This window comes from Brachyistius frenatus, unplaced genomic scaffold (assembly GCF_029030835.1).
Source record: "Brachyistius frenatus isolate BFR_SWC_R1_liver_20210118 unplaced genomic scaffold, ASM2903083v1 Contig_25, whole genome shotgun sequence".
NCBI lineage: Eukaryota > Metazoa > Chordata > Actinopteri > Embiotocidae > Brachyistius > Brachyistius frenatus.
In genome coordinates, this window is record NW_027210624.1 from 1,289,229 (window position 1) to 1,304,916 (window position 15,688).

General features: G+C 41.1%; 1 protein-coding gene across 1 annotated transcript; it reads left to right on the top strand.

Moving 5' to 3' along the window:
* Positions 1 to 2,454: 2,454 nt before the first annotated feature.
* On the top strand, positions 2,455 to 15,678 carry tecrl2a (trans-2,3-enoyl-CoA reductase-like 2a). Its single transcript, XM_069697981.1, has 13 exons — positions 2,455 to 2,665; positions 6,335 to 6,385; positions 6,657 to 6,708; positions 7,421 to 7,465; positions 8,796 to 8,899; positions 9,096 to 9,211; positions 12,517 to 12,622; positions 12,989 to 13,061; positions 13,251 to 13,294; positions 13,364 to 13,421; positions 13,667 to 13,755; positions 13,855 to 13,900; positions 14,010 to 15,678. Exons 1-13 carry the CDS (start codon positions 2,549 to 2,551, stop codon positions 14,135 to 14,137), a joined length of 1,029 nt encoding a protein of 342 aa, XP_069554082.1. The 5' UTR covers positions 2,455 to 2,548; the 3' UTR covers positions 14,138 to 15,678.
* Positions 15,679 to 15,688: the final 10 nt, after the last annotated feature.

Sequence of the window (15,688 nt, forward strand, 5' to 3'; positions counted from 1 at the left end):
TCCCCTCAGGCAGCACAACAACAACAGCGTGAATATATGCTCCACTTGATTTTCAGTGTCTGAAACCATTTTTGAAGGGGACAAGTGGAGAAAAACAGAGCTGAGCAAGCACATGTGGAAAAACTACAAGGCAAAGCAGGCTGGAAGAAAACCTCATTAAACAGGCGAAACAAACACAAAGTGTGGACATTTTTCACCAAGGCTGCATGACAGGGAGACTGAACTTTGGTCTTGTAGTACAAACAGCTTCAATCAATCATTATGTAGCCTCATATTTGTGTTTACTCATAAATGCATCTAATATAAACTTCTTGGCTGTGAATGCTCTGTCAAAACAGGTTCAGATTAATTGCTCTTGCTAAGTATACGCAAAATGTTTCGGACAGACCAGGGTTTGACATAAGCGATGGTCCGGAGGCCAGTCAAATTTTATGCGGGGAAAGTTTATTTTAGAAATAATCATTATAGGTCATCTTATGAACTTGTGATTTGGAGTCATAGCCTATTTTATGTATCATTATCGGATTTAAATATAATGTTCTAAAACTGCATGCTATGTTAAAAACAAATATTATTTCAAACCATCACTTCAACCTAATAAATGTAGTTGCTTTATTCAAAAAAAAGAAAGAAAGCATGCGGGGAAATGCTAATTAGATTGTCCAGTGGCCGTACTCCCTGCTGTGTGTGTGGGGCGAGGGGAAAGGCCCAAGAAAAATATTTTCACCGGGCGAATCAGTTATGTTACACTGCTTTGCCGGTACTTGAAAAACATGTCCACTAAAGAAAGCCGAAGCAAGAACAATTCTCCTCATGTCTTAAAATGTACTTTAATGATCATTCATCCACATTATTTGGCCCTCTGCTCACATTGAGGGGGGGGGGGGGGGTCTCAGCTCAAAACATATGTCATATGGTGGTCATTGCCAATTGGTTAAAGGCTGTTTCAATAATCATAAAATTAACCAAAGATTGTACGCCAACAACTGGAAGCAATATTAAATGGAGCATGGTGATACCAGGCTACCTTATCTAGTTGTATATACACAAAATAGGTTTAGAACAAACACTAAAATGACTCACTGTAAAAATCACACTTACATAAACTGATATCAGATGAACTTTAAGTCCCCTTCTTTATTAAAAGCTCAGAATGCCAAAAGAAGGGACTGAAGATGTGTCTGTGTTTTGTTTGTATTGAACATCCATCAGTTATGTGATCATCCCAAAGTGCATTTCTAGGCTGCCGTTCAAGTGATAAACTGAAAAATAAATATTGCACCGAGCGGCAAACATACAGCAAATGAGCTGCTCTCATCGTGGATACAAACATTTTACTGCTATAGTATTTATTATACTGCATTTACTTTCAATGGAAAACATATTTTATTCATGATGAAAATTAAAACGACACACAGGGTTTAACCAGGAAGAATATGAGGAAGTGCATCGGAAGCCATAAACTATAAAATCTCAAACGATTTGGGTGCTACAGAGGGTTTGTAGTAAATGCGTTTGGATTGAACAATGCAGTGAAACACACGGTTGGGTTCCTCACGTCCACTCTGACAGGATCACTAGACTGTGATGGTGACTTTACACTGAACAACTCAAACAAGTTTTTAAAAACAGAATTCATTCACTCCATACTGCAATTTGGAGTAAACTCAAATGAACTGCATCTTTGACTTCCATACTGTATACATGGAGTACAGTTGGACCCCACACCTCTCTGCTTGTGTGGGATATTTTGGTGCTCAGTCCCCCCCCCCCCCTCCTCCCCCTGGTGGGTTCATCTTCTCCTGACACAATTGCAGCTTAAAACCAAGGTGGTTCGAGTCATAACTCTTCTGCTGGCGTTTGGTGGATTGCATTAATAGAGGACCACTTTGTTGTAGGTTTCAGTATTTTTAGGACATTTCATTTGAGACTTTCAGTAGGAAATGATGTATTCTGGAATGATTTTCTTCTGCCGTTTCTATGATGTTAGCTCCTCCGCTGTAACCACAGGAGATTTTAAAAGTTGAGTGTCATCTTGTGTTTTTCATTCTCTATTGGTATTCATGTACCTCCTCCTCAGCTGTCGTGGTCTCCGGTGGGTATCTGCTTACTTGAGCCGAGTTGGACTGTGTCAAGAAGAGCTTCCTTGCGAACGGAGCTCCAGAGGTGAAAACAGGAAGCAGCAGCAGAAAGGAAAAGCCAGGCTGAGACCATGTGTCTGGAGTGCCTCTGGTGATTCTGTGTCCCAGCATTATCTCAGAGGAGGAGGGAGAGTGGGAGTGTAAATGTGTGTGAGAGAGAGAGAGAGAGAGAGAGAGAGAGAGAGAGAGAGTGTGTGTGTGTGTGTGTGTGTGTGTGTGTGTGTGTGTGTGTGTGTGTGTGTGTGTGTGTGTGTGTGTGTGTGTGTGTGTGTGTGTGTGTGTGTGTGTGTGTGTGTGTGAGAGAGGGAGAAAAGAAGACTGTGAAGAATAAGGGGTCAGTCCAGGGATTGTCCTCGAAAGGAGAGGAGCTATTTCTGCGTGTGTGTGTGAGAGAGAGAGAGAGAGGAATGAGTGTGTGTGTTGTGTTTGCTTGTGTACTTATGGTTAGGATTTTTGTTTCACCCTGTACTCAGAGGACAAAACGACAACCAGCCACCGCCATGAGCCGGACCACCTTCTTTGAGGTAAGTCAGTGTACAGTACGACTGACACTTGATTTACTGACATTCTCTGATTGTAAAGATTATAGCAAGAGACTTCTTCGAGCAATAAGAGGTTGGACAGAATCTGTGAAATCCTTAATGAGACTGAATGAATAATTTCTTTTTCATTTGCTGTTTTTAAGAATCAGGGAAGTTTCTGAAGTCCTGGTTTCCGTGCCAGATAAACTCAAAGCGGGGGCCGTTTTCGTGACTCAGTCTCGTCTCGCGGGCCTGACGAGCACTAACGAAGAAGTAGACAAGTAATTTGCTGTAAGTGCAGCGGGCCTATGAACTCCAGTTAATTACAACATGCTCTGGGATGTGTGCCATGCTCTCAGTTGCTGTTGCAGAAAGGCTGTAAGCCAAATTAGTAAATATTTAAAAGGCTCATGAGGATGATGTACGTTTTCTCAAGTCTGAGCACAGGAAAAAGTGCCAGCTGTAAAAAAAAAATTACAATGAAGTAAGTGAACTTGTTTCCAAAAGCTAAGCTTGTAATTAAACTAAGGATGATCATTTCAAGCACAAATACTCTATTTGACTACTATTTGAAGACCACTGCCCACAAACACGCATAAAGAGAAGGAGACTCACTCATGTCGTAAACTCAGGCTTAACTAATAATAACAAAACTCTGACAACCCTGCTGATGAGAAGCTCGTCTTTAGCTTCTTTTCTGAGATGATCTTTACTCTGCACATCTAACATCAATCTCACTTGTCGTAATGACAGCTGGCCACTGACTGAAATCTTTGGATGGACAATCTGCTCAGTGCTTCCCTCTCAAACGACTGTATATTCTTGGTAGACTTGAGATACGCTGGCTTTCCACAGCAAAGTTTTCACTGCACCTCATTTTACTGTTGTGAAGGAGTTCCACACGGAACATTTTTTTCTACAACGGTAGTCGTCTTTGCACGTTTCTGCTTTTTGTACCGTTGCATCTAATCTCACAGCACCGCGTACGTTTTACCAACACCTGGTAGTGACGGGTTCTTTTCCTCTCTTTAAGCTAAGCTAAGCTAATAACCCTCATTATGACTGTGTCACATATAAGCCAAACCATGACCTTTTCCTAAATGTAACCATGTGGTTTTTGGTGGCTAAATCGAAAGCATTTTGTGTTCATCTGAGACACACCAGCAGCATTTGACAACCCACGGGATGAGAACGGGTTTGATGTCTTTAGTACTTCCTTGTAGCAATTAATGAAACACCAGGAAACCGAGGCTTTCTTTTGAGCACCAGCAGCCTCGTCTTAGCCGACTGTCATTAAGGTTTCTTTATTCTCACATCCTGGACTTTTTCTAAATGTGCACCGGGTCAGATGCCCTTGGAAAATTTGGAAACTGATAACTAGTTCGTTGATTACTTTTTTAATTGAAAGAGAAATTCAGTTTCGTAAGTGAAAGTAAAAAGCACAATGATGTTATACTGAGCAGCCATCTGCAGCTGATAAGCTTCAACAGTATCATGCTCGGTGTCTACAGTAATGACCCCCGTGCTTCATGATCAGCCATGATTCACCTGCGTTCACATTAAGAGGAGCTATTATGGTTAAGAGACGAGTCCAGTTGGTTTCAATATTAAAAGCAAGATATGTCCAAATCTAGCCAGCATAGAAAGATAAGTGTTCATCTGAAAATTCACCTGACATCCACAAAGCCCTCACAAGCACGTACATGCTGCGTATGACCTGCGCTGTCAACAGTGCCCTGTATGCCCATGAGAGGACCGGGGAATCCGATAATCACATTTACAAGGGCACAGCACGACTGTTTCACAACACGCGGCCCTTGCGGCCCCCCCTGGATGCTCCTCGCAGACACAGCAACATGTGCCACGAGGATGCAGCCGGGGAGGTTGGCGGATGGAAAGCAAAACAAACCCATTTCCCAGGCCGCCCTCCACTCAGACGTCAGCATGCTCCGATCCCGCAAAGCATGAACTCACACTGCAGAGAGTGACGATGAAACACAGTTTTATACGTAGAACAGTGAAACGTTTTACTTAAACCCTCGCTGCACCGGCAGACTGTTTAGATCGGACTTATGTTTTGGTTTTTTTTTTTAACTACGCAAACAGCAGAAGGTATCTACAGTATGTGGAGCGCTCCCTCGCTCTCTTCTCTCAACTGTGCACTCAGCAAATCTTTAGGTGTCCATTAGTGGGTTATTACACCGTCCAGGAAAGGACCCAATTTAGCAAGACAGCTCTGCTGAGCAGCACAGTATGGAGTGCTTTCAGGGCAAATTGTGAGCCCACCCAGCTTCCTCCTTGCATATGCTGTACATCACCACTGACACGGTCTAATTAAGATGGGGAAAAAAATGTGTGCAAGACAGCAACACAATTCTCTTTTTTGTCTAACAACCTCAAGCATCCACATTACTCAGACAGAGATCACTGTACTTAATAAGGGAAACCAAACTGGACACGCTTAGGGAGGTCGAAGAACGTCAAATGAGGTTATATTTTCATTGTTTTAATTGTAGTTTGCTCAAGAAATTTAATTGAGTTGCTATGTGTGTTTTGTACAATCAAACTTTCTATCCAGATGTTTATATTTTATTCAAAGGGGCTCTGATTTCATTTCATGTTTTTACAATAATGACTACATGTCCAACAGTACCTATTTTGCATTTGTGAGTAAATTAATTGTGTGTTAAGGCAGCTGGAAGTGGGAAAGTTCCCATTTGGGAATGTCCCACTTCCCAGTTGAAAGTGTTCACAAACAGGCAACGTGGCAGCCAGAAGAGTGACAAACCACCTCGTCATCGTCCCTATAAACCAACACAGAGACTAAATGAAGCTCAGGAGGTCAATATCATTTGTACACGACATATCTACACCTTGTGAAGTACTGTCATTTAAACCTCTAACACAGCTCGCAAACTAGGTAGGCTAGCCAAACCAGGTCTGGCGCCTTCCTCCCATTTTCAGAGCACGTACATTTCTTCCTTCAACCACAAACACTGACATTTCAAGTGATGTCAAATCTACTCTCAAAAACCTCCCACTTTCTTTTGGGATACTCCCAGTTCGTCAGGCATTCAGGTGTATTTTGCCACTTGAAAGTTGAACTTCCCCACTTCCCAGTTGCTCACAAAGGCACCATAAGGATCAGGAATGGTCTAAACATGGCGGCCTGTACGGTGACTACAGCTAACGCATCTATGCAGGCACAACTCACAATACACTGAAAACACAAGAGTTCCTCACCCACAGCAACACAGTTGTAGCTCCCCACCGTAACTATGCACCCGATTTGTCTCTGCAACTTCTTTCTGTTCCCCAAAAATCTGTTATAAACATTGATGTACGCTTTCTGCTCCAGTTTCAGGTGCATGATCAAATTGCAAATGTACCCATAATGCTGTTAACAAAAACGTGTGCAACTCAGGTGCCGTTATTGATCAAGCAATTAATTACGCAAGAAGGTTACAGCTTCCTCCTGCTGCATGCACTGGGCACCTTTCACACACAACAGGAGCAGTCTGGGAACCATTTGATTGGCCTTTGTATTTAAATCATATTAATGTCATTACAGAGAGCAAAAAAGATAAGTGCTACTGGCTATTCAAAACCTGTATAAGAAAAGTAGAGAAGAAATCTTGCATTTAACAGTGGTTCATCTTATTCTTTCTTTAGGTGGAGGTTCTCGATGCCAAGACAAGGGAGCAGCTTAGTTTTTTAGATAAGGTATGCTGACACATTGGCTTTAGGTTTGAATGAAAAATCTGTGAATTAAATAAGTACAGAACTATTTCAAACCCCTGAGCATGCAGTTGTGTTTCCGTTTCCTGTTTTGGTTTTGTTGGATTCTTTGTGATTGCCACAATAATTTAACATAAAGCTCTGTTGGTTCGAACAATGTTTTTATTTATTTTGTGTGTTTCTGAGTGTATGATGACTGTAAGCTTTAAGCGGTTCTGCATCAAGGTTACATACTCTCTGTTTGCATTGTATCCAGGTGGAGCCTCGCTCAACAATAGGAGACATAAAGAGCCTTTTCCACAAATCATGTGAGTGGTTTTAATTCAAATCAAATCAGTCAGTTTGGTCTTGTTTTAATATATTGAGCAGAAGTTTTGGCCTTTATGTTTCATCTTGATCCCTGACAATAAAATCCTGTTTCATACAATGGTTCACTTGTGTAAAACTGCAGGATCTGTGCACTCGGTTTATTATTCAATTATCAATTTACTGTTATACTGTTGTTTTAGTTTTTTACATCTTTCATTGCATATTTACTGTTCCTGTAGGGTAAAACTGGACGTCATTTGGTTAAATGGTGATTAACACACTTGCTATGCTGTTGAGGGAAACATCTCATCGTACTTCATATCACATCTCCTCCCTGGAGAGATGTGCTGCTAAAAAGCAATTTCTTATTTACTCCTCCAAAGTCGACAGTTGTTCTGTCAGCATTGTGTGTCTGGTCAGAAAAGTTACCAAATGTTTGCCAAGCCTGAGGCCATCAGCAGCCATCAGAGCAGCCGAGCTCAACATTATTCCATTGTGATCAATTATCATCGGGCCTGAGGCCAAAAAAACTGAGTGCGATGCCAGCTCTGTCCAACTTTATATATATATGTGTGTGTGTGTGTGTGTGTGTGTGTGTGTGTGTGTGTGTGTGTGTGTGTGTGTGTGTGTGTGTGTGTGTGTGTGTGTGTGTGTGTGTGTGTGTGTGTGTGTGTGTGTGTGTGTGTGTGTGTGTGTGTTTGATCTGCTCAGATCCTCACTGGTATCCAGCACGACAGGCCCTGAAACTTGATCCCAGTAAGTAGTAGTTATAATTACATAATTGCAGAGTGGTAACTATTCACTGTTTGATACTGGTGACAATATTTGGACTTCATTACACCACAAACAGTGTGAGGACACGTAGGTCCAGATCAGACAGTATTGTTAACCATCCAGTTTGTGACGCTCTACACAAAAATATAAAAGAGCGGCATTCAAGTGTGGGATGAGGGCTCCCGCGCTAGTATTTAGGTCAGTTTATGTTTCAGCTTTAAGTTTGTAATGAGTCTCATTATGAGAGAACCTTACATATCCAGGATATGTGATGCTTATCATCTAGGTGGACATATATTGCTATATGATCATTGTTAGAGCAGTAAAATGAAGTCCAAATGGGCATGAGGTTGTTTGAAGTTCTTTCGAATACAAATGGATGAGGCCAGTTAGCTTCTGTTGTTTACAAAGGCTCCACTATTGTAAAAGATAGGGATGCATGATTAATCGTATTAAAAACGCGATCTGGATTCGTACCTCTATGCGATCTTATTTTTAAATGACAACATTTTCATTCGAGACATCAGCTGACGATGCAGCGTTGCGCTAAATGAGGTCGAGAAAAAAAAAAACATTTTACAAATGCCCTTCAATTCACAAATAAAACACAGTTTGGTTTCCAAATACAAACACACCATCAGCAAACCGAAGCATTTTGTCTTGCAAATACAAAACACACCTACAAACAAATACACTACGTACTTGGAATCATCCAGCAGAGACAAATGCAGCATGTATTACAAATTACAAAAAACATTATCCCACAAAGACAAAAAAAATACCTTGTGACTTTCCAGTGTCAGTTTGGTGAAGATTTTCTGAAGAGTAATTCACCCTCCAATACAGCAGATGGTGCCGTTGGTCATTTTAAACTTGCTGGATTGCATTTTCAGCCTGAATTAAAACAGTAAAGCCAAATACATTCATTGATTTACGACCTTGCAGGTCTTTGGTTTTGAACAGGCTTTGAGAGCCGCTAAAAATTACAGGAGGAGAAATTTAGTTAAAAGCTATTTGGGTCAGTTCCCCCTGAGGATGTTCTAAAAACGCCATCCAATTACTAAAGCCCGATCAGTGGCTGTGGCCCAATGAGCTTCCAGGTAGAGAGAACACGTACTGAATACCTGCAACATCACTTTAAACCACATCACTCACTATCTATTAAGTTTATATGCAACTAAACACACGACACTATGAATATTTCTGCCGCTCCTCAACTCTACAGAGGCAGCCTCATCCACTGGGTAATCAAAATATCTGACAGTATCGCTGTAGATTTTGCTGAATAGACATTTTCTTTTCTTCTTTTCAGAGGGAAAATTGCTCAGAGATGATGAAATCTTACAGAATCTACCTGTAGGGACCACTGCCACCATGTACTTTAAAGATCTCGGTCCACAGTTAGGTTGGACTATGGTAAGAAAACTTTCTAAACTACCAGTATAATATATGAATTCTAGATGGAAAATAAATCAGTGTCTGTAATCAGGGTCAACTGAAATCATATTTTTCCTGATAAACCTGCTACATAATGTTGCCGTTAAATTTGCATCTAAATCTTTTACTTTGTTGTTTTTGTCTTCGTTGTATTTTTCTGTTCTTCTGTTCTCAGGTGTTTCTTGCAGAGTATATTGGACCCCTCCTCACCTACCTCCTCTTCTATTTTAGACTACCGTACATTTACTCACACACACACGCCTTTACCTCCAGTCCCTATCCTGTTGTCACGTAAGTGGGAAATCAAATATAACACACGTACAAGCTTATGACGCTAAGCATCGACTAAACATGCTGCCTACTGAGCATGAGATTAATTTATTGTCTTCTGTATTCGCTGTAATGCCTCATTACTGATGGACTTTACATGTATTTAGTAAGGACTTAGTCTCAGTTGAATGAAATCAGGATAAGTAACTGCATTTTGTCACATCAGTGCTTCTACCAAAATGGCATTGTTATTAATAAAATGTACATCATAGGCTGCTATGATGGTTGAGACAGTTACTTTTATTCATTCATTCATTTATTTCTATAATCCGATTTTCTGTTGCAACCACAGACCTTTTTACACCCTAGAAATGGGGGATTGTAACTCATGTCATCTGCAATCTTTTAATATGCACACTATCATGACTCCACACAACATATTCAAACCTCCCTTATATCTAGTTTTTGTCATTTTGTCCCTGCAGTTGTTCAGTAGCTGCAACATAACAGCAGAGAGTTCAAAGTCCGTTTTTAAAATAATCAAACTACAATACCATTGGACCATGCAACAGTAGTCTGTTTATATTGTCATCATCCACACAACAAATACAGTGTTACTGTAGCCGAAGACAACACACACACACACACACACACACACACACACACACACGCACGCACGCACGCACGCGCGCAGTGACGATTGTTGACTTCTTCAACCGGGTCTGCTTTTACATTGAACCTCTCCATCAAACTGCACACACACACTCGCGTATAAAAACACGCACCGGAGGAGCCCACTCACCTGTGGATGGCACATCTGTTGTTGTGGGTCATGGCTGAAGCATCCATGATGTCTTGCTGAATTCAGACCACGTGTCCACGGTGTTTACGTCCGTCCAGGTGCAAGCTCCAGGTGGAGCTGCTGATCAAGATGTGCGCAATCAAAACAAAATGCATGATCTGACAAAATGAACGTTTTAGCAGTCTGTACTTCTTGGTCCATTGCTGGCTGACTGGATGATGTCAGAAAGGTGCAGAGGAGGGGAGATGGTCAGGTGCAGTTGCAGGTGCTGCTGCTGGACACGTTGCATTCACCTGTTTTTAATCACCTGGATCCTCACCGCAGTCATGACAGCCGACATGCTCGTGATCCTCACTGTTGTCCTGCTCCTTCATGTTGTCCACTCCGTTGTTGAAGACAGCGGGCTCGTCCTTCTCCGTTACAGTCGCTGACAGACTAGAAACTTTTCAGGTTTAGATCTGTGCTCCACGTGAGTTCACCAGCGAGCGACATTGGCCAAGTGCACCGCCGACACGCGACCCCTGACCAACGGCCCTTTGTAAGCTCTCGCGAGACTTACCACCACGATTTTATGTAGCACTTGCTACATATATAATTATTCTCCAGAATTATCAGTATCATCAAATAAAAGTCAAATGTATTTATTATCTATATACCTAATATCTATCTATATACCTAGATATATTAATTTAATTATATAAACATATGGATACATACAGTGGTGTGAAAAAGGGTTTGCCCTCTTCCTGATTTCTTATTTTTTTGCATGTCTGTCACACTTAAATGTTTCAGGTCATCAAACAAATGTAAATATTAATCAAAGATAACACAAGTAAACACAAAATGCAGTTTTTAAATGAAGGTTTTTATTATTAAGGGAGAACAAAGATCCAAACCCACATGGCCCTGTGTGAAAAAGTGTTTGCCTCCTAAACCTAATAACCGGATGGACCACCCTTAGCAGCAACAACTGCAATCAAGCGTTTGCGATAACTTGCAATGAGTCTTTTACAGCTGTGGAGGAATGTTGGCCCACTAATCTTTACAGAGTTGTTGTAATTCAGCTACATTGGAGGGTTTTCCAGCACCAACCTCCTTTTTAAGGTCATGCCGCAGCATCTCAATAGAATTCAGGTCAGGACTTTGACTAGGCCACTCCAAAGTCTTCATTTTGTTTCTCTTCATCCATTCAGAGGTGGACTTGCTGGTGTGTTTTGGATCATTGTCCTGCTGCAGAACCGAAGTTGGCTTCAGCTTGAGGTCACAAACAGATGGCCGGACATTCTCCTTCAGGATGTTTTGGTAGACATTAGAATTCATGGTTCCATTTATCACAGCAAGTCTTCCAGGTCCTGAAGCAGCAAAACAGCCCCAGACCACCACACTACCACCACCATGTTTTACTGTTGGTATGATGTTCTTTTTCTGAAATGCAGTGTTACTTTTACGCCAGATGCAACGGGACACACGCCTTCCAAAAAGTTAAACTTTTGTCTCGTCAGTCCACAGAGTATTTTCCCAAAAGTCTTGGAGATCATCAAGATGTTTTCTGGCAAAAATGAGAAGAGCCTTAATGTTCTTTTTGCTCAGCGATGGTTTTCGTCTTGGAACTCTGCCATGCAGCCATTTCTGCCGAGTCTCTTTCTTATGGTGGAGTCATGAACACTGACCTGAACTGAGACAAGTGAGGCCTGCAGTTCTTTGGATGTTGTCGTGGGATCTTTTGTGACCTCTCGGATGAGTCGTCGCTGCTCTCTCGGGGTAATTTTGGTCGGCCGGCCGCTCCTGGGAAGGTTCACCACTGTTCCATGTTTTCTCCATTTGTGGATAATGGCTCTCACTGTGGTTCGCTGGAGTCCCAAAGCTTTAGAAATGGCTTTAGAACCTTTTCCAGACTGATAGATCTCAATTACTTTCTTTCTCATTTGTTCCTGAATTTCTTTGGCTCTCGGGATGATGTCTATCTTTTGAGGATCTTTTGGTCTCCTTCACTTTGTCAGGCAGGTCCTATTTAAGTGATTTCTAGATTGAGAACAGGTATGGCAGTAATCAGGCCTGGGTGTGGCTGGAGAAATTGAACTCAGGTGTGATAAACCACAGTTAAGTTATGTTTTAACAGGAGGGGGCAAACACTTTTTCACACAGGGCCATGTGGGTTTGGATTTTTTTTTTTTCTCCCTTAATAATAAAAATCTTCATTTAAAAACTGCATTTTGTGTTTACTTGTGTTATCTTTGACTAATATTTAAATTTGTTTGATGATCTGAAACATTTAAGTGTGACAGACATGCAACAAAATTGGAAATCAGGAAGGGGGCAAACACATTTTCACACCACTGTACATACATACTTACACACATACAACTTGTTTTTCTGCAGCAACCCAGTTTGGATCAATTACATTTCATCTTTTCTCATCTCAAATTTGACATCCGCCAAAAATAAAGAAGCACAACAGCATCAGAAACTAAGTTCCATGTATGCAGCTGTTCCTCTGACCTCATCCCTCCTCTGTGTCGCTCAGACTCGCCTGTGTCTGTCATACCATGCACTATTTGAAGAGGTTGATAGAGACTATCTTTGTGCATCGTTTCTCCCACGGGACCATGCCTCTCAGGACCATAGTCAAGGTGAGGACGTGGCTCACCTTGAAAAGAAGAGCCTCTGATTATGAGCTCGGTTCTTTCACAACGTGTGGCCTCATTTGCCAGCTGTTTTTAATGTTTATATATGGGGACAAGTATATTGCATGGATCATTACCGTATTGCCACGTGCCAATTCACATCCTTAGATGGGCCTTTAATGAACAAAAACCCAACAATACCATAAAGTAACAGAAAACCAGAGCAGAAAACTAATGCAGAATAATGTTTATCTTTACACTGTACAATGTCTTTATGCCGAGTTATTCCAGGGATTTATTTCAAGTAGTTCAAGCAATAATTTGTACATTTTAATATTTCTGTGTTTCTTTTTTTTTTTTTTTTTTTTCCAGCATTGTGCCTATTACTGGTGTTTCTCAGCTTGGTTGGCCTATCATATCAACCACCCTCTTTATACACCGCCGTGTAAGTAGGTCTATGGGTGCACGCACGCACACACACACACACACACACACACACACACACACACACACACACACACACACACACACACACACACACACACACACACACACACACGCACACACACACACAGGGGGGGGGGGGGGGGGTGTTTTAAGCAGCATATCAATACCAGACTCTCTCTCTTCACAGCATATGGAGAACTACAAGTCAACTATGCACTAGTTATGTTTGTGGTACGTATGCTGATATTCACGGTGGATCAACAATAATTCAGCCCCCTGACTTGTTCATTTCTGCTGTAGATATGTGAACTGGGCAACTTCTCCATTCATTTGACTCTGAATAATCTCAAAGCAGAGGGTGAGTTGCTGAGCGTTGATCTGTTCACTTGCAAAGTCTTTGAAAAAGGAGTATTTTACAGATTCTGATATGAAATTATACCATTCACTTGTCCCCGAATGATCATTTCATAAGTACGTAGTGCTATTTTTGTTGATCCACCATGGAAATATGATGAGTGTCTACAGTACATGATTGTCACTGAGAGGAATGCTACACAAAATAAATATTACACAATCTTTTCTTTCTCTTCACAAACTTGGCAGGGTCAAATGTCAGAAAGTTTCCTATGCCAACGAAGAACCCCTTCACATGGCTGTTTTTCTTTGTATCCTGTCCAAATTACACATATGAGGTAACACAAACGATGTACAGCAATTCATCATGGTTGTGAATATCTCACCCGCTTGTGTATTCACCCTCTCTGTCTCTGCACACTTGCCATGTACTGTAGGTTGGAGCTTGGGTGAGCTTCACCATCATGACCCAGTGTCTGCCAGGTACGCTCTGTTGTGTATTAACATAGCTGACATGAATCTGTAATGACACCACTTGCAGTTGAGTGTGGACTGCAGGGTTGCATGTGTGATTCTTTTTTTTGTCTTCCAGTGGCATTTTACACATTACTGGGCTTCATTCAGATGACCATCTGGGCCAAAGGGAAGCACAGAGCGTACAGCAGGGAGTTCAAGGACTATCCCAGCCTCCGGGTCGCCATCATCCCCCTGATTCTCTGACAGTGGTTGAAACCTATAGAGGGGTGTAAACAAAGAAGTTTGCCGCTGCTGAGTCCAACTATGCATTTTTTTATTTTTTTTTAACGAATGAATGAGCTGAGAAATGTAGGAATAAGCGATGTTGGCATTATTTGGTTTTAACCCGTCTACGGTTTTAACGCTGCGTTTATGCTGCCTTCATGAGCAACTGGGAAGTAGGAAAGTTCAAACCTCCGACTTGGAAAATACACCTCAACGCCTGCCAAACTGAAAATATCACACTAGGAAAGTGGGACGTTTTTAAGACCTCCACAAAGAAGGTTTTATGTCACATGACAAGGCGGCGTTTGTGGAAAAAAACTTAAAAAGTAAGAGGAACCAGCCAGATGTGGTTAGCTTAGCTTTGTTTGCCAGCTGTGATAAATGTTAAAAACAGAAATACATCACAACATAGAAATTAAGAGTTGACCTCCTGAGCTTTACTTCCTGTCTGTGTTGGTTTATTTGAACAATAACAAGGTTGTTTTTTCACTTTTCTGTACTCTGACAGCAAAATTGATCACATTTTCTAGAGGCAGCTATGTTGCCTGTTTGTGAACGCGCTCAACTCGGAAGCGGGATGTTCCCGAGGGAACATTTTCCCAATTCCCAGCTGCCTGAACGTTTGATTTGGCATTGTGATAGAAGTTGGAAATTAGATTAGATCGATCTTCATTGCTGTCATATTCTCTATGCTTTGATAACATTTGTCACAACATTAGATTTTCTCTTTTTGGCTCCTCATATATTGAATAAAGGCTGGAAGATGTTGCATTTTAAAGCTTATATTCAAATGCTGGATTAATATCCAACAGGTTTTGTTTTTCAGTTACAAAAATTCTCATGGTTCAAGTGAACATACACTTCGTCATAATAAAGTGCCTGTAGAAGCAAACTAATGCATTTAAAATGTCATGGCATCTATTTAAGAGTGAAACATCACTTGTAAGCTCTCAGGAGGAATGCTGATAAAGCAGATGTTTAATTACATTAATATTAAGCTTTTCAGACTCAAAGACAGTTTCCTTCAGAGGAATGGAAACTTCACTGTTAAAATGTAACCCACAACATTGATGTGTAAAGGCCTCATAGGGTCGTCAGTGCCACCTGCTGTGGTTCTCTAGTCCATACTGTCTAATCTCAGGTTTTATTGAACTGTTTTTGTTCATAAAAGTGAATATAAGGTCAAATATGAGGTATGTTTGAATAAAGGTCAATGTCTTAAAGAAAAATGAGAGTTTATTTGACAAATGCTCCTTATAGAAACATCACTTTTATGACATTGTGTCATCCAAATACAAGTACTGTATATGATAAAGCGCAAAGGATAGAACAAAAGGTTTATGGCATTAAAATATGACATGGTGTCGAAATGAATTTAACTGCAGCAGAAGGATTTTTCTAACAACTATCAGCTGGATTGCACCGAATCTTTGCGATGCTTCGATTAATGCTGCATCAATAAAGTGCTGCCGCTACGCTTCTACGAGTGCTTCATTTTTATTTCAAGAAGGCAATAAAAAGATAATCTTG

What these genes read in the sequence shown, in the direction of transcription:
- tecrl2a (XM_069697981.1), top strand. Translation starts at nt 2,549, where the DNA reads ATGAGTGTGTGTGTTGTGTTTGCTTGTGTACTTATGGTTAGGATTTTT. An exon ending in GAGCCTTTTCCACAAATCAT is followed by an intron (nt 6,709 to 7,420) that starts GTGAGTGGTTTT and finishes TGATCTGCTCAG; the next exon opens with ATCCTCACTGGTATCCAGCA. An exon ending in GGCCCTGAAACTTGATCCCA is followed by an intron (nt 7,466 to 8,795) that starts GTAAGTAGTAGT and finishes TCTTCTTTTCAG; the next exon opens with AGGGAAAATTGCTCAGAGAT.